General features: G+C 39.3%; 1 protein-coding gene across 1 annotated transcript in view; it reads left to right on the top strand.

The window, feature by feature from the left end:
* mkxa (mohawk homeobox a) overlaps window positions 1–22,335 on the top strand; it is a 61,420-nt gene that overhangs the window by 19,405 nt on the left and 19,680 nt on the right. The window contains exon 5 of the mRNA XM_057824948.1: window positions 5,966–6,325. Coding sequence (XP_057680931.1) covers window positions 5,966–6,325 — 360 coding nt within the window. The remainder of the gene's footprint in view (window positions 1–5,965; window positions 6,326–22,335) is intronic.

The raw sequence follows: 22,335 nt of genomic DNA, 5'->3' as shown, positions 1-22,335 counted from the left end.
GTATTCGGCCCCCTTGAATCTTGCAACCTTTCGCCACATTTCAGGCTTCAAACATAAAGATATGAAATTTAATTTTTTTGTCAAGAATCAACAACAAGTGGGACACAATCGTGAAGTAGAACAACATTTATTGGATAATTTAAACTTTTTTAACAAATAAAAAACTGAAAAGTGGGGCGTGCAATATTATTCGGCCCCTTTACTTTCAGTGCAGCAAACTCATTCCAGAAGTTCAGTGAGGATCTCTGAATGATCCAATGTTGTCCTAAATGACCGATGATGATAAATAGAATCCACCTGTGTGTAATCAAGTCTCCGTATAAATGCACCTGCTCTGTGATAGTCTCAGGGTTCTGTTTAAAGTGCAGAGAGCATTATGAAAACCAAGGAACACACCAGGCAGGTCCGAGATACTGTTGTGGAGAAGTTTAAAGCCGGATTTGGATACAAAAAGATTTCCCAAGCTTTAAACATCTCAAGGAGCACTGTGCAAGCCATCATATTGAAATGGAAGGAGCATCAGACCACTGCAAATCTACCAAGACCCGGCCGTCCTTCCAAACTTTCTTCTCAAACAAGGAGAAAACTGATCAGAGATGCAGCCAAGAGGCCCATGATCACTCTGGATGAACTGCAGAGATCTACAGCTGAGGTGGGAGAGTCTGTCCATAGGACAACAATCAGTCGTACACTGCACAAATCTGGCCTTTATGGAAGAGTGGCAAGAAGAAAGCCATTTCTCAAAGATATCCATAAAAAGTCTCATTTAAAGTTTGCCACAAGCCACCTGGGAGACACACCAAACATGTGGAAGAAGGTGCTCTGGACAGATGAAACCAAAATTGAACTTTTTGGCCACAATGCAAAACGATATGTTTGGCGTAAAAGCAACACAGCTCATCACCCTGAACACACCATCCCCACTGTCAAACGTGGTGGTGGCAGCATCATGGTTTGGGCCTGCTTTTCTTCAGCAGGGACAGGGAAGATGGTTAAAATTGACGGGAAGATGGATGCAGCCAAATACAGGAACATTCTGGAAGAAAACCTGTTAGTATCTGCACAAGACCTGAGACTGGGACGGAGATTTATCTTCCAACAGGACAATGATCCAAAACATAAAGCCAAATCTACAATGGAATGGTTAAAAAATAAACGTATCCAGGCGTTAGAATGGCCAAGTCAAAGTCCAGACCTGAATCCAATCGAGAATCTGTGGAAAGAGCTGAAGACTGCTGTTCACAAACACTCTCCATCCAACCTCACTGAGCTCGAGCTGTTTTGCAAGGAAGAATGGGCAAGAATGTCAGTCTCTCGATGTGCAAAACTGATAGAAACATACCCCAAGCGACTTGCAGCTGTATTTGGAGCAAAAGGTGGCGCTACAAAGTATTAACGCAAGGGGGCCGAATAATATTGCACGCTCCACTTTTCAGTTTTGTATTTTTTAAAAAAGTTTAAATTATCCAATAAATTTTGTTCCACTTCACGATTGTGTCCCACTTGTTGTTGATTCTTGACAAATAATTAAAATTTTATATCTTTATGTTTGAAGCCTGAAATGTGGCGAAAGGTTGCAAGGTTCAAGGGGGCCGAATACTTTTGCAAAGGCACTGTATTTACGTATGAATGTTAGCTGTCTGTCGGAGAACGACTTGCTAATCCAAAAGCACTTGGTTCATTTTGGCCACCTCTGGGTTTTTCTGAAGGAGAGGCCTAATCGGCCATTGCTTGAGAATATTAAAACCCCTAGCAAAAAGTATGGAATCACCAGTCTCGAACGAGCACTTACTCGGACATTTTATCATGTAGAACAAACTCAGATAAAAAGCTTGAAAAAAAAAAATTAATTAGTTCAAAAGTGCAACTCTTTAGCATTCAGAAACACTAAAAGAAATGGATAAAAAAAAACATTGTGGTGGTCAGTAAATGTTACTTTCATAGAGCAAGTGCAGGAAAATATATATGGAATCACTCCATTCTGAGGGAAAAAAATATGGAATCATGAGGAACAAACAAAGAAATAACAATCAAAACTCATTTCTAGTATTTAGTAACACCACCTCTGGCTTTTATGACAGCTTGCAGTCTCTGAGGCATGGACTTGATGAGTATTCTTCATCAATTTGGTGCCAACTATCTTTGATTGCAGTTGCCAGATCATCCTTGCAGGTCGGAGCCTTGCTGTGGACCATTTTTTTCAATTTCCACCACAGGTTTTCAATAGGGTTGAGATCTGGGCTGTTTGCAGGCCATGACACTTGCCACGTTTACATGGAGCCAAATATTCCAATTACAATCGGAATATTTGTTCAAACCGAATAAATGTGTTCCATATAAACACCTCATTCGGAATGAACAGGCCCAAACCGATTAGAAGTAAAATTATATCATGTAAACAGGGAAGCGGAATGGTGTCTGGTTGTGTTCTTTCTGCACATGCTCCGTACTGACGTGGTGACGTCACTTGGTGACGTAAGTAACGTCACTTGCAACATGGCTTCCAAGCACAGCGCACCTAATTGGAGTCCGGCGGAAAGATTGTATTTATTTCAAACTTTAAAAGAATTGAATATAATTGCTCGCTTAGACGGGCGTAAAACAAGGAACAGTGAGAGGTTACACGAAGCCGGAATAGACCAGAGCGTTGACCAGATTAGAAACCGGTGGAAAACCGGCTACTACAAGGCAAAAGAGCAAAATAGCAGAAGCGGATACGACCCCACAAACACAAAAGTGGGTTAAAGTTAAAACAGCAGCACTCCGACGATCGATCTCCATGTTTTGCAACGTGACGCTTTGTTTTGATTAATCTGCGCATGTCAGACGGCAGTTGTCAAACGTCCTTTCGGAATAAAGGCAGTCACATGTAAACGCTGGATCGGAATAGATGAAGTGACATGTAAACAGCTGATCTGAAATTTCCATTCGGAATGATTTGAATCGGTATGAATAAAAATCAGCATGTAAACGTGGCTACTGACTGGATGAGTCTTTCTCCAAGGAATGCTTTAACAGTTTTAGCTCTGTGGCATGATGCATTGTCATCTTGGAAAATGACAAACATATTTTCAATTGAAGGGATAAGAAAGCTGTCTAAAATTTCAATGCCAACTTGTGCATTTATTGAAGATTTAACTACTGCCATATCCCCAGTGCCTTTGCCTGACATGCAGCCCCATATCATCAAGGACTGAGGGAATTTTGATGTTTTCTTCAGGCAGTCATCTTTGTAACTCTCACTGGAATGGCACCAAACAAAAATTCCAGCATCATCACCTTGTCAAGAGTCAAGAATCTGCATTGGACAAGGTGTCAAGAGTCAAGAATCTGCATTGTTTCTGAATGCTAAAGAGTTGCACGTTTGAACTAATTCATTATGTTTTAAGCTTTTTATCTGAGTTTGTTCTACATGATAAAATGTCTGAGTGAGTGCTCGTCCGAGACTGGTAATTCCACACTTTTTGCTAAGGTTTGTAGAATAGTTCAACCATGGTGTGATTCCCTCCGTTTGTGCAGCATATCAACCCAATGAATGTATAGTGGTTGTATTTACGTAAGAATGCTAGCTGTCTGTCGGACAACAACTTGCTAATTCAAAAGCACTTGGGTCATTTTGGCCACCTCTGGGTTTTTTCGGAGGAGAGGCCAAATCGGCCATTACTTGGGAATATTAGCGATATTTGTCTTAGGAAAGGGCGAATTGGCCTCCGCTGGGTTTTCTTGTGTTAAAAAAAATCCCATATCGGTCGACCTCTAGTTTTTTGCTCACTTTTTGCTTCTCCTACGACTTTATTCCTCTCTACTACAGCGTCCATTACAATTACATGCAAATTGCCAATAATGCAAATTCATACCTGTCAACCCGAGGCCGTTGGCAACTTACAAATAGCGACGTACGCCCTTACAAATTGGTGACTAATCTTACAACGTTGTATATGGCATGCAATATGAAACAAAAATAAAACTCAATTTTTAAAATAATATGAATTTATTGGTAATATTGTAACATATAACCCGGTGCAATCAAAGAATCAATATCTTCAGCTACATCATGATTACTATAATTTTAACAGTGACTTTTGTTATAATTGTATGTAGCACTTTTGGCAATTTCTATCATGTCTTGATGGTTGCACTTCATGGCACTTCAGCTCGCAATTCAGTTTGACTTGAAGGTAGTTCGTTAGTGTGTCCAATTATAAATTAAAAAGGTTAAATGATAAAATGAACTTACTGATGCAATCTTTGAGTCAGGGAACATTTCTTTTGCTAATTCTGAGAAGTGATCAGCAATAGTTGCTGGCAAATTGTGTTCGACAACAAATTGGCAGAATGAAATCTCCGCTTTCGTCACTTTTCATTCTGCAGACTTCATCTTTATGACCAGTGTTGTTGATCTTACTTTTAAAAAGTAATTAATTAGTTACAAATTACTTCTCCCAAAATTAATTGAGTTAGTAACTCAGTTACCTGAAGGTAAGAGTAATTAGTTACTTGTTTTTTTTTTTTTTTTCCATGTAAAAAAATAAATGAAACATACTAACCTTTTCTATGTTTGGAAATCGTTTAATGTTGTGAATCAACTGTTAAAGTTGTTAAAATTGCTACCGTTTTTGCATTAGTTCCCTTCCGTCTACTTTCGACATGTTAAAGTTTTAAAACTGTTTCATCATTTAAAGATGATTCAATGCAAGGTTTTGTCGATTTAGGAGTATTTTAGATAAAAAGCTACTTAAGTTCGCTAGGAAGGAACAGAGCCTTTCTGAGAAGTCTATTGCTTCAAAATGGTGGCTGTTTATTAATGCCGCCGTCTGTCATTTCGCATGTAGTTCTATAAACATTTGATATCTAGGCGTAGATTGTAGGCTGTCGGCTACAGTCAGGAAATATTGGAGCCACCTAGCCTACCATTGCGTTTGCTACAGCGTCACAACAAACACTCTTCTCTCTCAGTGTCTCTGACTTTTCTCGCGTCATTCAACCAACGTAGTAACGCATCGTAACGCACATTGTCTCGCTGCCGAAACGGTGACAAAATCCAAACGGAGAAAAAAACAACATAATGCACGAAAAACGTACAGATTTTGAACGTACGGCGTACACATTTAAAAATCTGTGCTCACTTGTACAAATTACGCCAAAACCGTACAACTTGGCAGGTATGCAAATTAGGTAACGACGTCATCTAGTGACTTCTAGCGAATCTTAGGACAGCCAATAACTATTTTGTAGTACTTTCCACACTGGGGAGTTAGCAGCACTGCACGGACTGCATATTGACTATAAAGCAACTACCTTCATTAACTCTAATTATAATTTGGCTTGGACTAAATTCAACCTTCCCAAACTACAAAACGATCTAGCACTTGATTTTCTGACTGATATCGGATTTTCTTCCTCATGGCCGCAATCTACTTCCCCCGCTTCTTTTATCAAGGGCCTCATTTAATCTGATGACCTTAGCAGCGCACAGTGCCACGGATAGTATTGTAAGCTTTCTGCAGAGGAAATCGAGGGGCAATGTGCTTTAAACGGAAAGGAAACAATCTCTCATCCATTATGGTTTGCTCTCACATTTCTCAGCAACTTTTATTCTCTTGAGTGGAATGCCAACGGAAATTAAACATTAGTTCATTTTTACTGAGCTTTTCATCATGTTTCTGCACCGCACATGTGTGCATACAGACTGTCTTTAGCCATTAAAAAGACTACTTATTAAATGTTAAAATAACTTATTGGTCACCTTGATGCCACCAGAAAGTAGCATTCAAAGTCATAAATAACGGACAAATTATGGTAATAACTATGACTTCAAACACATGTCTTTTGACATCATAGTGGTATTAATCTAACTATATGTAAATATATTTGTGACTCATATTTTCTATTTAATTCATTGCACTTTGCTGCTTTAGTTTTACGTCAATACTAAGCGTTTTTGTATGATTCTTCTATGTATCAGATGGAGACAACCCTCAGAGGACCCAGAGCGGCGCCGTAGAGCTCACTAAGCCTATGTACCAGAGTGTCATCAAGAAAGAAGGCTCTGCCATGATGGGCATGGCCATGGGGATGGGAACGGGGATACGCTCGGCCACCGAAGCCGCCTCGCTGGCAGACGACTACGTATCCCCGCCGAAATACAAGAGTAGTTTGTTGCATCGCTATCTTAACGACTCACTGCGCCACGTCATGGTGGCCAACGCCGTCATGGACGCTCGCAAGAGGAACCACTCGGGCTCCTTCAGTTCCAACGAGTACGACGATGATCTGCTCTCGCCGACCTCCTCAGAGGCTGAGGCAAACTTTGTTTATCGGGCTGGTAAGGAGCCACATTTCTTGCATTCTTTCTCCATTTTTCACTCTGCGTCCCCTCCATCCACACACTTTTGTTTTACTTTTTGCAGCTGTTGTGTAATTCCCAAGCCTGTTAATCACACTCACATCCCATCTCCCTTGTTTTATTTGATACGCCACTTGTGTCAAGGAATGTGATTTTCTTAATGCAGTTATGAATCCCAGTAGCACACATGTTTGCACAATGGAACACACGCTCAGAGCAGACAAGGAATTCCCTCCAGCCAGTTCCTCTAACCAAGCGCTACAAGCCAGACACAACAAGCCTGTATGGAACATGCTCTCCCCTAAGACTACTGTTTGGCCCGCTTTTCATTATTTCCACAAGGTCCTGTGGAGAGAGTAGGCAAACACACTTCCTCAAGTCAAGTCATGTACAGTATATTTATATAGCACGTAATAACAACAATGTCTCAAAGGGCATACAGGCCCACAGTTGACTAAAATGACAACATCCCCAGATTTAAACTAGAGGTCAACCGATATATGGGCAATGCAAAATTGCACTTTCAATAAATAAATACGTTTAAAAATAAATTTAAAATACTTGAGTTTAGCCTCAAACAATATTTTTTTAAAAATGAGGATCTAAGTATAAAAAAAGAACAATTAGCTAAGTTGTATCACAAAAAATATATATTCCTACAAAAAATGCTAAATATCCCTCTAAACTAAATTACGAATGTATAAACAATCATATTAGCTCAAACAAAAACTAACCTTATGTTGGTCTTAACAGGGAGCAGCTGGATCCAGCCATTGTTTGATGAGTTATGTCATATTAACTGTTGCCACTAGAGGGCAGTGTATCCAGCCAAATGAATAAAACTAAATGCAAACACTTTCAAAACCAATTATTACAATGTCACTCAAATGAAATGAATCCTCAAAGCAGCAAAGATTGGATTTCAAGTTTTTTCTAATCGAATTGTTAAGTTAATTGATTAATCATTGCAGCAATACCTCATTGACTTCACAAACTGTTGACGAGACAGGGGGCTCGGGGCCGATCTGTAGGGGGCCTATTTTAAAAAACTTAAATTTCAAATATTTTCAAAACCAAAGCCGCTAGCGACCTAAAACCAAAACAGGCACCTCTGTAAGGCATCTATGAGTCTCCATGAGCAGCAACATAAAAAATTCAAAGTTTTTCCCTAATAAAGTCCTGATTAGATATTTTTCTAGAAGTATAACAAAACTTTAATGGCTATAAAATTCTCGAATTTTACGCTTGATGCACACAAATCAGCAAATGCAGAGATAATCACCTATATTTTCAGGATCAATAGCAATATTTAACATCATATACACTACCGTTCAAAAGTTTGGGATCGCTTTGACCCCAAACTTTTGAACTGGATTGTACATAATGACATATCCCATATGACACACGACGGTAACAGTGTAAGTTTTTACCCTAAATAGCAACTTAATTTAGTGCAAATTTTCAACAGCTAATAAATCACTCAATTTTCACATCAGAACCTTAATACTTGAGGAAAGCATGCAGAATCATCTTAATTTTACTCAACAAAAGCAAAATTTGGCATTTATCTACTGTCATTTCTGGACTATAAGGCGCACCTGACTATAAGCCGCCATCCACCAAATTTGACACGAAAACAGCATTTGTTTAAAGATAAGCCGCAGCTGTCCTCACTGTATTATGGGATATTTACACCAAAAGAGATTAACCGGTAACACTTTATTTGACAGCAGCATCATAAGACTGTCATAAGACCAAATGAACCACCATGACGCTTCATTGCTTCAAGAAGCTTCATTTGGCCATCACTACCCTCGGGGGAAACAGTAGTCAACTGTGCCACCTCTGCTGCCACCTGCTGACAATACTGTTGTCATCCAACATGTTGTCATCCAAAATGCCCCCTAGCATGCATTGTTGCAATCAAAATTCATGTTCCGTGCTAATTATTTCTTCAGTTACTCTTCTAGTTGTTTCATTAATTGGTATTTGGTAACACCTTATGTGCCAGTGGTGCCATAAAACTGTCATAAGACCATCATAATTATGGCATGACACTGCCATGAGCATTAATAAATGCTTATGAGAGATGTCATTTTGTGTCGTCTGTCAAATTCTCTCACTTTTGAACAGATGTAAAAGAGCCGAGCTGGACACAAATAGAGTGTTTGCGACCTAATATGCCGGATGATACGTAATGACATTCATTCATTCATCAATGCCCATGATAGTGTCATAATTTTTATAGTCTTATGGCAGTTTTATGACGCTGCTGTCAAATAAAGTTTTACCTATTAACCCAAGAAAATCAATACATAAGCCGCACTGGACTAAAAGCCGCAGGATTCAAAATGAGGGAAAAAAGTAACGGTTTATAGTCCGAAAATGACAGTACATAAAATCACAACTTGTTTAGGTTGAATTCCGCTATTGTGTAGAGATCCAACATGGCGGCCGTCACAAAACAAAGAGCTTTTTAAGTTGAAAATTCTTATAAATGAAATTTCTATAGAAATGAATGCAAAACAGTCTAGATTCATGGTTAAAAGCAAAAAAAATGTGCAGTTACCGTTCTTTTTACGTAAATATTTCAAGCAATAGTTAGAGTATTGTGTAATCCAACATGGCGGACGTCATTACACAAACAGCTTTTTAAGTTGAAAATTTTTGTAAATAAATGCTTAAATCGCAGAATTTCTATAGTTATGAACGTAAAACACCCTTGGTAAAAACAGGCAATTATCATTCATTATACGTAAAAGTTTCAAGCTAAAGTTAGGCTAATTTTATTTCCATTCATTTAATTGTATTCACAACATTTCAAAGTGGTGCGAAAAATATAATAATTACCTTGAATCCTCGACCAAATCACTCTTGAGACACTCCTGCCTGCTTGTATGCAGTAAAACATCCGTCCTTTTTCCACTTAAATCTGGCATTAGAACACAGCGTGTGTTTGAGTTTATCACAGTGAAAGCCAACTCTACTTCTAACTGGGTCCGGCCCCCTACAGGAAGGTGTGGCACAATGTCTGTGAGAGCTGCCTTGTCAACTGATGGTGGAGTCTATGCTTGCATCGCAAAAGTTCGCTAGCTTAAATCCTATAAAATGCTTTTTTTCCTTTTCTTTTCTTTACAACGCTCTTAATAAGTCGTTGAAATGCATATTCCTACAAAAAAAACTGCTAAATATACCTCTATAGTAAATTACGAATGTATAAACAATCATATTAGCTCAAACAAAAACTAACCTTATGTTCGTCTTAACGGGGAGCAGGCTGGATCCAGCCGTTAGATGAGTTATGTCATATTCACCGTTGCTACTAGAGGACAGTGTATCCAGCCAAATGAATAAAACTAAATGCAAACACTTTTAAAAACAACCATTAGAACGCCACTCTACTTAAACGAATCCTCAAAGCAGCAAAATTTGATTCAAAGGTTTTTTCTAATCGAATTACTCAAGTTAATCAATTTATCATTGCAGCACTATTGACTCGCAACAAGTCCAATGTGTGGTCTTGTCTTTTGTCCGAAGTCAGCTGGTGAGGTTCAGTTCACCACAACTGTGAACAGTGGAATAGAATATGTGGATGGATGTTATAGAGCTTTCTAAAAAGCCAAAAAAAAATTAAAGAAAACTGTTGTGTTATTCTACACTAAATATGAGTAGCATAAATATTTTATCTTCCAGTAGTTTTATGAGTGTTCTATAAAATATTGTAATTCAATTGAAAACAATCAATCTACCAAGAAAAATCTTTAAATTGCCTGGTTTGTTATTTCATTGGGAAAAGGAAGAATCAAGAAAGGTACCAAAAACCAAAATCCTCTCATTTTATAATTCATCCATGTGTTATTTACGTCACTTTACAATCTTTAGATTCACGAGGAAAGATATGTAATAACTGTAAATGATAATGTGATAATGTGTGTTTATTCCTAAACAGTCATCGAAGGCATAGTTTAGTTCCCAGAAAACTTTTGTTTTGCAGTGAAAGAGTTCCTCCCATATTTTAAAACATGTTATGCTATTTATTGTATTTGAGCACCCTATATTGTTCATAGGTGTGAATTTGAGTGTGCATGGTTGATTTGTCCAGTGTTTACACTAACTTTCACGCAATGGCAACTGGGATCAATTCCATCGGCGACATTAAACCTGAATTAAAAATGGACGGGTTAGAAACTACTCTAATGTAACACTGCACATTTGACAGTACAACTAAACACTGTCAACATTAACTATATACTCAAACATATTGCATTCGAAATATTCAAAGATGTTTTACATTGCAGTTCATTTAATACTAAAAGGCCACATCTGTGCTAGTTCTTCAAACATTGATCCTTTTTTAAATTCTGTCTTCGGAACCGATAGTATTTTTCAGTTATATTGTGGTTAACCTGGACACGTTCTGCTGCAGTGAGCGGATCTTTAGCAGCTTGTTTTGTTCAAAGTTCCTCACACAGACAAATGTGGTTCTTATTATGGGCTGTCTACGGAGCGTGTGTGTATTTGTTGCGAAAAATGGTAGAAATTCTTTTAGATTGAATGATTGGGAGGAAAAAAGCAATGAAGATGAAGCGTGACATGATTTCAAATGGAGGAAACCATCAAGGACTAAGTCACGTTTGGATGTTCCTAATAGTGGCTACAGTACATAATATTGTTCAATGTGAAACTGTACTGTATTTTGGTGATGGCAAAATTGCTAGGTAATGATTGGAAAGTCTACTATAATCTTATCAGCCTTTTTAGGGAAATGTCATTTTAAAGGGACATACAGTATGAACTAGGGATGTCCTTATCGCATATTTTTTCACCCGAGTCCGATCCATGTGATTTTAGAACCTGCTGATTTCTAGTCCCGATCCGAGACCGAAAGAAAAAAAAAAAGTCTTTTTCAGGTTACGCCTTCAATAACAACAATTCAAAGTTTATAACTAGCGGCATCAAATCATCAAAGACAATCACATAAACTCGCCCCAAGTATATCGACCACAATTGAAAACGCACAATAAACAGTACAAAAGGTGTCATATACAGGTGTTGCCTTTGTGCATGCTTCACAAGCAACAAATGTGCGCGCAGGTTTTCTTTCTTCTCTCTTTCACTCACTCGGCTGTGCGACTTCTTCGTGTGTACGCGTGTGCTGTTCTTCGTGTGCGTAAATACGTTCTTCTTTGTGTGTATACAGTATGTGCCCTTACTCGTGTGTGGAAGTCCTACCTGCTCTATTGCTTCCTGCGCCGAAATCAAAGTATGCATCACAAAACAAAAGTTAAAATTATTAAAAAAAAAAAAAAAACACTGGAGACAAAATAGCGAACGAGAATCCGGCATCGTAAAGTCGAAATCATGTAACACAGGGACTGCATTTCAAATTAACATTGACGGACGAGCACATATTGTAGCGTCTACAACCCAAGTCCGGTCCTCGAGAGCTCCTGCAGCGCTTGCTGATGAGCTGATCATTTGATTCAGGTGTGTTAAAGGAGGGAGACATGGAAAATAAGCTGGATAGGGGCTCTCGAGGACCGGACTTGGGCACCACTGGTCTACAAGGACAACGCCAACACGCACAGCAGGAAAACAGTACATTATTTTCAATTCATTACAGTCACCTGGACACCACGAACTGTATGTAAAAAAAAAAAAAAAGTTTTCCCAGAGTTTAAGAGGACACTTGCCGTTAGCATTAGCCTCATGCTAATGTGTAAGCAAATGCTATGCTAACGCTTTGAGTTATATTTATCGTGTGATGATCACTCAGCACAGACCTTTAAAGTCTAAGCAACATTGCATATTCTCTCCGGCCAAGATAAGAAAACATTTTATACCATGTGTGCGTGTGTGCAAGCCTCAAGAGAAGAGGACACCGGTGAGTTGGGAGCGGGGGTTGTCACATGTATGACACAACTAGACACTGCAGGCTAACTACACATAAAAATGTCACACTTTGTGAACATGTGACGGAAACTACAGTGATCCGTCGCTACCTCGCGCTTCAAACTTAGCGCCCTCAGTTCATCGCGGATATTTCTGTCCCAAGCCGATCGCATAGTCTCACTCTCCCTCCCTCCCTCCCTGCTCTTTTTTCGTTAGAGCTTGAACTGTTGCCTTTTAAAGTAAACAATGATTGACAGACGGTTAAGCTTTGATCTTGCCAGAGACTCGACCTTCAAAGCACCGCATGCGTCAATCATTGTTTAACTTGTTAAACAGTTGGTCTGGCAACTCATTGTGCGTAAGTGAGCAGCTGGAGCGGACACGCAATGAAACATTTAATAAAGACAAGTATATATATATATTTTAAAACTTTTTTTAAATGGATTGGCCGTCTGCTTTTTTTCTTGTTTAAAAATAATTCTCTGGGAAAGTAACATGTTTAAAACTTCATAATTATTACATTTGAAGTGCTTAAAACCATTTACCTGTATTAAAATATATAAATAGATAAAAAATTTTAAAAATTATACTTTGGGGGGAAAGGTGAAAAACACACGTCTTCTATGTATCTCCTTCAAATGATAAATCTGAATTAATAAATACATTGAACACAAAAAAATTTTGGGAGAGGGCGCTATTTCACGGTTTTTCACTTATCGCGGCGGGTTCTGGTCCCCATTAACTGCGAAAAACGAGGGATCACTGTATTGCACATATTCGTCTCGTTCTCATCTCGTCAGACAAAACCTGCTATTAGTCGTGTCATGTTTTAGTCTCCCAAAACACGTTTTTAGCTGGTTATCGTCTCATTAAAAAAATTGTGCATTGAAAAAATATTTTGTTATAGTATTCGTTGACGAAAAAAACACTGACACTCAGCAACATTTCATAATAGTTGACGAACTGACTGAACAATTTTTACTTCTAAACACACACTTACTGTATGTATACCAAAGTCTTGGCAATCCATTCCCCAATTTACACAAAAAGACATCAAAAAGGAAAAATCCATGCACAGTTAAACCTTTGAGGCCCTAAACTAAGTTGTGTGATATCTTATGACAATTTTTCAAAATTTCGTTTGTGGTGTTTCTCACTACAATTTGAAATTCTACCACGTTCACGTTACTTTTTTTTAACCATCAGTCAAATCAATAAACCTACTTTTCTTGGCAATTTGTCATACATTTTCAGTCTGCAAAGTACACAAAATACTGGTCTTTTGAAGAATTCCCTCCGATGGATTAGTTGTGACTGGTCAAGGCAGAAGTGGCACCTCTGGCAACCGTCACGCCATTGGCAAAAAAAAAAAAAAAAAATCCATTAATGGTGTTGTGAGCCCACAGTGTTATCTCTGACTACAGAGGGCAGTCAGACGTGGCAGAAGATGGAGGGTGTAGATTTACCCAATGGAAAACTAAACTTCTGCTGGCTTAAAATGACTCACTCACACACACCATTCACAAGCTGCACACACAACGTCCAGTACAAACACACACCTACAGTCCAAAGCCTTTGGGGAATTTCATTGAAGGCAAGGAACAGTAGAATTCCATCGCACATGCCAGGGGTTCATGCCAAATGACCCTTTAATGGGATATTAAATGGCAGGAATCTGGCTGAATGTTTTTCTTCTTGCTCGGTACTAGATTTCGCCCCGTCCGGTATCATATAGATCATTATTCGCTAAATAAGTCCCAACCTTCTTGCCAGCGGAGACTGAGTGATCTCGGTCAGACACATTACACAAGGCTGACAGAGGCATATTGGACTAGAATTTCTACTTTATGGACTCAGGTTGATGAATACAGTAGCCAGATGGTGAATGTAGTGTAAGTGACTCCATTGATGTGGAAAAGCACCGAATGCCTAAAGGAAGTTAGTGGCCGCAGGCTGGTTTCTCATTTAATTATCAGGGGCAATACTTGTTTTGTGGTGAAATTTTGATTAAATATGGGTTAGATTGAGTTCAAAACTTAAAATGGTTGTACAATAGAATTGGATGAATCCAGTTTAACCTCAACTAATGCTGAGGGGCTTTGCTCTGTTTCTAATCAAGTTCTGAATTATTGTTTGACTTTTAGTTTTCAATTTCCTTAAGAGTTGTTTCAGCGTCAAACCGTTTGAGTTCGTGAGACCCACTATGATTTAAAACAATACATCACTGAAAGTGCCCTGTGACTGACTGGTAATCAATCCCAAAGTCAAGTGGGATTAGCGCCAGCTCATTCATGTCCCTGAAGAGAATATGCAAAATAAAAGAAAGAATAATTTTAAAAAACGGATGGATAGACACTTGCCAAGACTGCTGTTTTTTGTGGACTAAATCTGACTTCTTGAGAGTTAAGGTTGTGGCCAGTTACTCGACTTCAAAATCCTCATGTACAAATCGGAAATACAGTATGCCTTTCCCATGAGCCCACTCATTATGTGCCCTCTTGCCACCAAAATGTAGTCTGCAGTGAAAAAACAAAACAAAACAAAAAAAATAAAACGAACAAGAAAAAAAACTACTTTGTACTTCAGGGAGTGGCAGATCCAACAGTGGGAACGACTGAAAGTTGGCAGAGTTGTTGTATGACCCTCTTTCTAACCGTCACTCCTGCAGAGAAGTCGACTGACCAAGGCAGACATTGTTTATACGAAACTCATACCGAGCCCTCTCAAACTGATCATTTTTAAATCATCAACTTGACACGCCTAAAATCAGGTCATCACATTCACAGCACAGATGTCTGCTGCCCTAGTCTGTGAAGGAAACGGTTTTCATTCCATAGTGAGCGTCGTCTACAACAATAGGCTGAGATTAAGGAGAAAAGGAACTTTTATGAAAATGTAGTATTTCCTGTCAAATATGACTATTCTAACTGATGTAATATGATGCATAAAGTAGAGTTGAACCTCGACATACAATGGCATCGACATACAGTATTATCTTTCCGACATCTGATGTAAAATTGGACTTGTCATGTCTCGACATATGACAACATGCTCGATATATGACGATTTATGACAGCATCACAATTTCATTGTTTTCCAGCAAGAAGGAAGCAAGGTGGATTTTCCTGTGAGAGAAATCAACGTTTCCTTCTAGTGCAGGTGGTGAAAAAAGGAAAAAGATTATGCTTACCATTGAAATTAAGATGGGAATGATAGAAAAATAGTGGCTCGACAAAAGGGCCGGAATATGTCTACGATCTCGACATTCCTCCTCTGACCATCAATCATTTATTTCAAGAATTTGTGCAACACAACACGGCTACTGTCTGCCGTAGCCGACGCCAACAACAACAACAGACAAGTGAAAGTAAAAACTCTTCCGCATCTTTCTCACTCTTCCATCAGTCACATGGTACGTTCAGGAACAGCATGCAAAACACAACCGCCACATTAGAACCCTTATTCGCTACATTATTATTATTACAGTAGTTTCCATACTATATAGTGGACCTAAAAGCCGTCAATTTTCTCAAAAGCAGACGGTACGCCTTATAATCTGATGCACTTTATACAGTATATGGATTAATATTGGTTCAACATGGCATGACATGCCCTTTAGTGCAGCTCCATCTAGTGGATGCATAACACAACCCCAACCACTACTACTACTACTACTACTGCGCCTTAAATTGCGGTGTGGCTTAAATGTGAAAAACTTTCATTCATTGAAGGTACGGTAGGTGGGTCCCAAACTTTTCCCTTATAGTTTGGCTCCCGGGGCGTGGGTCCCTCTTCATCTGGGCTGCCAGTTGCGGGGGTATGGTCTGAGGGGTCGGGGCTCCGGTCCTGTGTTGCCCTGCGGAGGCTTCTCAACGCTCTTCTGCTTCTGACTTCCCCTCTCTTTTCTGCCCGGGTATCCTCCTTGGGCTCCGTTCCGGGTCGCTGGCTGAGTGCCGGTGGGTCGGCGGGGTGTCGCCTACTCTGGGGGGGACCCTTTCCTGTCTCTGGCCTAGTGGGCTGTGGCGGTCCTACAGTGGTGGGGGCGGGCATAGGGGGCGGTGGCATGTCCCCTCATCAATTCACTGAAGGCTGGTGAATGGGGGCGCAGATGGTCTGGGGGACCACCCCGGGACCCGAGGGGATGACGGCAGCTCCCTTGCTGGAGCTGCGAGAGGAGGGCTCCAATGAGCTGGGTCACCCCCCGATTGGCATAGGAGGGGCCGTGGCCCTGGGCAGCACCCGCGCAAGCATTTCCACTTGTCTGCAGGACTATCATACATCTGATGGGATTCACGCATGACTGGGTGCAATAAGACACACTCAAGTAGAGAACATATTGGTGCCAGGATTACCGATCAGGCAGCATAGAATAGGATTTCAACACATCCACACTATGAGTCATTCACATAATACTGGGTTCTACACCTCACATTGCTGATTTGTGTACGCTCCACCCCACCTAATCACACCTCTTTCTGAGCCGCTCCTTTTTCTCGTCGTTCATCATGACCCCATCTCCCCCCCCCCCCCCCCCCCCCCGCACATTTTCAAACGGAAATACCAATTAGCTAACGAGGACACAATTATATGCATAGTTAGTGTAGGCGTTGAATGTACTTCTTCTTCTTGTTTTTTTTTTCATCTCTATTGTCTCTCTCTTCTTTTCTATTTTCCTTCCTGTCCCCCCATAACCCTTTCCTACTTGCTGCATTCTCCTAATAAATGAAACACAATGAATAATCACAACGGGAGTATATTATACTCTCATGTGATACATTAAAACTGTTCTGACCAATAGGACACTCAGATTCCCATTCTCTGTGTCAAGCAGCTGAACAAGACAGGTTAACAAAATAAATAAATAAATAAATAAATAAATAAATAAAAGAAGGTACGCCTAATAATGCAGTGTGCCGTGTAGTGTGGTAAATACGGTATATTTAATACTGTTACAATATGTATTTATAATGGTGTTTTATGTTTAATTGCTATTAATAATTGTACCTACAGTGTTTATGAAGCATTTAGCGTATGTTTTTGGGCTGTGAAACAAATTAATCGAATTATAATGTATCTTATGGGAAAATCCTGCTTGACATACGACCATTTCGACTTGCAAAGCAAGTCCTGGAACGAATTAAATTTATATTTAGAGGTATCTCTACTGTGAACAACAAACTCAAAATCAAATCCAACAAACACTAATGCACTTAGCGTAGGCAATGTAAACAGGTTACAAAAACTATAGTAAACAGAAAGGCTGACAAGAACAAGATGGGAAAACACAGTGGAACTGAGCCCTGACAATTCAATATTCTGAAAATTGTGGTCACCCTCAGATGCTGATTACTGATCACCAAGAGGTGTATCACTGAAGCACAAGCCTAGCTCTCCAAGCATTACAAAAACTAAAATAAAAATCGTAAAAACCTGAAATACACACTCCATTCCCAAAGCAACAATTTTCAGTTGACCAGTCAGCAGACAACAATTAGTGTTGCTTCAGCCTAAAACCATGTCTGCAAATAAATGCCTCTCGACTCGAACAGACACCTTCTTCAAATAAACTCTTAGTACTCGTTGCAATAGAGTAAATAAACACACCCCCATTAACTATCTGACCAAACTCAGTAATGCTCAAACTCATTTCAACTCATTTGTACCTGCTGTGCTGAAAAACCTGTGGTGACAGTCGCATCTGTTCATCAAGTGAACCAAGCATCCTTGTTGTGATTGAGTCATTGTGGTGCAATTGTTTATACATGAAGCTTTTGTGTTGATCATTTTTTGTATAACTTTTTGTGCTGTCAGGCTCCATGACATAAATTATAATCTTCTTCATCATGGTAATGATAGTCTGTTGTTTGTCCATGGTGTCCGTGCAGACGTCTGGATTGCCACACACACAGAGGACACTAGCTTTGACAATTTACTTGTCTTCTCCTGGCTGATTTACTGGAGCACTGATTACACTGTTTACTGGTACAAGTAAACACAGTGACAAATTGGCAGTGTTTAAGCATCGGAAATAAGCTTGTTTCTTCATCTTCCTCCGACTAATTCCTCACTTTTGCTTCTTAAAGCCTGCTTGACGGCCGTCAGTGTGACAACTGCCAGACACACACGGCAAAAAAACACTAAAGTGTATATGAAAGTCATTTAAATGCAGTGGCTCAGTAACTGTCAGACAGCACATGCCTTCAGAGTTGTCATCTCATTTGCACCATGTTTAATGTCTTTAAATGAGAGTTACTGACTGATTCACAGTGGCAGCATGAGTGTGTTAAACAGAAATGGCTACAAAGACAAATAATAAAGCGTAGCTTGCATTATGCTGGTGATAGGCCGCTCTTGATAATGTTAAACATACAGATCATTAGCAAATTGTGAAATTGCGCCAGCCCGAAGGCATCACTGTTTCCCCGGTGTCGCACCTCCTAATCAAGAACGTGGATTGGTTTCAGATCAGAAACCGCATAAGGGGATGTCCAGTGGTGGATGAAGTGCTCACATTTGTTACGTAAGTAAAAGTACATATGAGGGCAAAAAATTACTTCTATAAAAGTATAAGTATTTAAGAAAAAAAATGCTCAAGTAAAAGTGCAAAAGTACTTGCTTCAAAATTTACAAGTAAAAATAAAAGTATTTTTTTTCCCGATGCCAAAATGTGCTATATAAGCACATTTGTAGCACATCTGCAGATGAGTTGTGTTTTCTCTGAAATCAGCAAGGAAGAATATATTAGCATTACAAATCACACTGCAAGTAATTCATTGCATTTATTACATGCAACTTCAATAGAGGTGATATTAGTGTAGTGTGCATTGTATACTGCAAAGGTGGAGTTGTAATTTTTAAATATTTATTATATTTATTGATTACTGTAATTTTCGGACTATAAGCCACTACTTTTTTCCCTCATTTTGAATCATGTGGCTTATAGTAGGTAACATTTTATTTGACAGCGACTGTCATGCAGGCCCGACACGATAACAAACTTTAGTAGGCGATATATTGTCTTATATATTATTATCAATATACGATATTATTGTAAAATCGCAGCCGGGAGATCTCACTTTTGAATAGGACTAAAAGATGGGAGCTGGACATAAATGGAGGTAATGAAAAAAATTTCCGGATGACACTTAATGACATCTGTCATAAGCATTCATTAATGCCCATGACAGTGTCATGTCATAATTGTGACGGTCTAATGACAGTCTTATGACATCGCTGTCAAATTAAGTGTTTATAGCTTTTAGTGTAAATATCCCATAATACAGTGAGGATAGCTGCTCTTATAATCCGGTGGGGTTTATCTATAAACAAATGCTGTTTTCGTGTCAAATTCGTTGGGTGGTGGCTTACAGGCCAAAAAATTACGGTAAAGTGTTGCTGCCTTTAGTGCTTTATGGTATGGTTGCACGGTGCTCATTGATTACGCCATATGTATGAAAATAAAACTGAATTCACGTCAGTGTTGTTTTTGACAGCCCTTTTAAATTTCTTCCTGATCTTAGTCCTCTTAATGATATTAGTTATTAGTCTTAATCATACTTTAGTCATCTCAAAATATGTCTTCGTCTAGTTTTTGTTGACGAAAACTCAGGACTAATATGTCTAGTTTTAGCCGACGTTTACAAAAATGTTTTGTCTGTATAATTAAAAAAAAAATCAAAAAATAAATAAAGAAATCAAGGTTTCCATCTATTTCGAATGAACTTTGACAGACGAGCACATATTGTAGTGTCTACAACAGGGGTCGGGAACGTGTGGCTCGTGAGCCAGATCTGGCTCTTTTGACGGCTGCATCTGGCTCGCAGACAAATCTTTGAATATTAAAACAACAACAAAAAAAGTTTCATTATACTCCTTTGCACATTGCGCGAAACGGCGACGGTCACCGGTGATTAGAAAGCCGGTTCGCAGTAATTTTAGTAGGAAAGTGGCCAAGATACTTGTCGTTGTGTCTATCTATTTATCTATCAATCAATCGCATTGGTAACGCAGATGAGGCAGAGACACTGTTCAAGTGAGGTCGCCGTATTTTGCTGTCGAAAATAGTGGCCGATGTGCGCATGTGCGTGAAGTAAACTTCCTTCGTTTTAAGTTTTGTTTTACATGTTTGTCAGCTCATTTTGAGAAGATGGAAAAAAAAGAAAAAAGACGAGGAGTATCGTACTTTTTAGCAGGAATGGACAGTGGAATTTGTCTTTGTGAGAGAGCAGGTTCTGCGGTGTGTCTAATATGCAATGATAAAATTGCATCTATGAAAAGGTCAAACATAAAGCGGCACTTCGACACCCGCCATACCACATTTGCATCAAAATCTCCTGGACAACAGGAAGAAAGCATGTCAAGAGCTACTATCAAGAGTGCAAGCTAGTCAGCAGCAACTCTGTGTTTGGACCCAACAAGGTGACTAATTTGGCTAGCTTTGCTGGCGCTTTAGCAATTTTGAGGAACGGAAAGCCATTCACAGATGGGGAGTATGCCAACTCATTCATGCTTGATGTTGCCAACGAACGTTTTGACGACTTTTCGGATCAAGACAAGATAATTATACCGATAAAAGACATGCCTCGTTCGGCAAGAACTGTTCACGATCGTACCATCATGATGTAAAATGAAATCAAGGCAACGCAAGTGAACGACACAAAATGCAGCTCTGTTTTTTTCTCTTGCTTTGGATAAGTCAACAGTCATAAGCAATTTATCCCAGTTCACTGTGATTGCAAAGTATGCTGTCGGTGACACACTACATGAGGAAAGTCTTGCAGTTTTGACTATGCAAGGGACAACAAGAGTGGAGGATTTATTCAAGAGTGGAGGATTTATTCAAGTCCTTCACTGAGTTCGCTAAAGAAAAACATCTACCAATGGATAAACTTGTTTCCGTGTACGCTGATGGTGCTCCTTGCGTGGTGGGGAAAAACAGGATTAGTGGCGGTTCTTCGTGAACATTAAAAGAGACGCATCCTAAGTTTCTCAATGCCTGCATGATGCTTTACCCCACCACATATCAACCAGACTACAAAGCCATCAGCAAAACCATGCAGCACCAGAGGTCGCATTAATGGTCAGAAATACTCATCATTGATTAGCAACAGCATAACAAAGTTATTAAAAAGAATTCAGAGACTTATTGTACTTTAAAACTGTTGACATTACATCAAATGCACACATAACTTGTATTTCTAGTTTTAAACATATTGTATTGCTCTCACGAAATTACATTTAAAAATACAGTGCTGCTCGAAAGTTTGTGAACCCCACAGCGATGGTCAGATTTTTTGTAAAAAAAAACTAAAATAACCTTATTAAATGTTAAGTTATACCCAAATCCACAATACTGACATTCCAAATAATGGACTGAAACAAAAGAAATAGTTATATTGTCATTCTTTATTTAACAAAAGTGGTTGATTTAAGAAAAACTCAGATATCATGTGTGCAAAAGTATGTGAACCCCTTCAGTTAATAGGATATTGCGTCTCCTTTTGCAGAGATTACCTCAACCAAACGGTTTCTGTAGTGACTAATCAGCCTCTCACATCTACTTTGGGGGATTTTTGCCCATTCTTCCTTGCAGAACGCAGTCAGTTGAGAGAGGTTTGATGGGCGTCTGGCATGAACTGCTCGCCACAGCATTTCAATGGGATTTAGGTCAGGACTTTGACTGGGCCAGTCCAGAACACGAATCTTCTTCTTTTTCAGCCATTCCTTGGTTGTATTGCTGGAATGCTTTGGATCATTATCATGTTGCATGATCCACCTTCTGCCAAGCTTTAACTTCAAAACAGATGGCGTCAGGTTATGTTCTAGGATTTGACAATATTCCTCAGAATTCATGATTCCCTGGACTATGTGGAGTTGTCCAGGTCCTGAGGATGAAAAGCAAGCCCAGATCTTGACATTCCCACCTCCATGCTTCACTGTTGGGAGAAGGTTCTTTTGGTGGTATGCAGTGTTGACTTTTCGCCAGACATGGCGGTTTTGGTTGTGACCAAACAGTTCAATTTTGCACCTACATCAGTTGATGAAAACTCTTTTTAATTTAGTCTCGACAACACAACTGTTAAAAAAACAAAAAAAAA

This window comes from Corythoichthys intestinalis, chromosome 20, assembly GCF_030265065.1.
Source record: "Corythoichthys intestinalis isolate RoL2023-P3 chromosome 20, ASM3026506v1, whole genome shotgun sequence".
Lineage (NCBI taxonomy): Eukaryota > Metazoa > Chordata > Actinopteri > Syngnathiformes > Syngnathidae > Corythoichthys > Corythoichthys intestinalis.
This window is presented reverse-complemented; position numbering and strand designations above follow the sequence as displayed.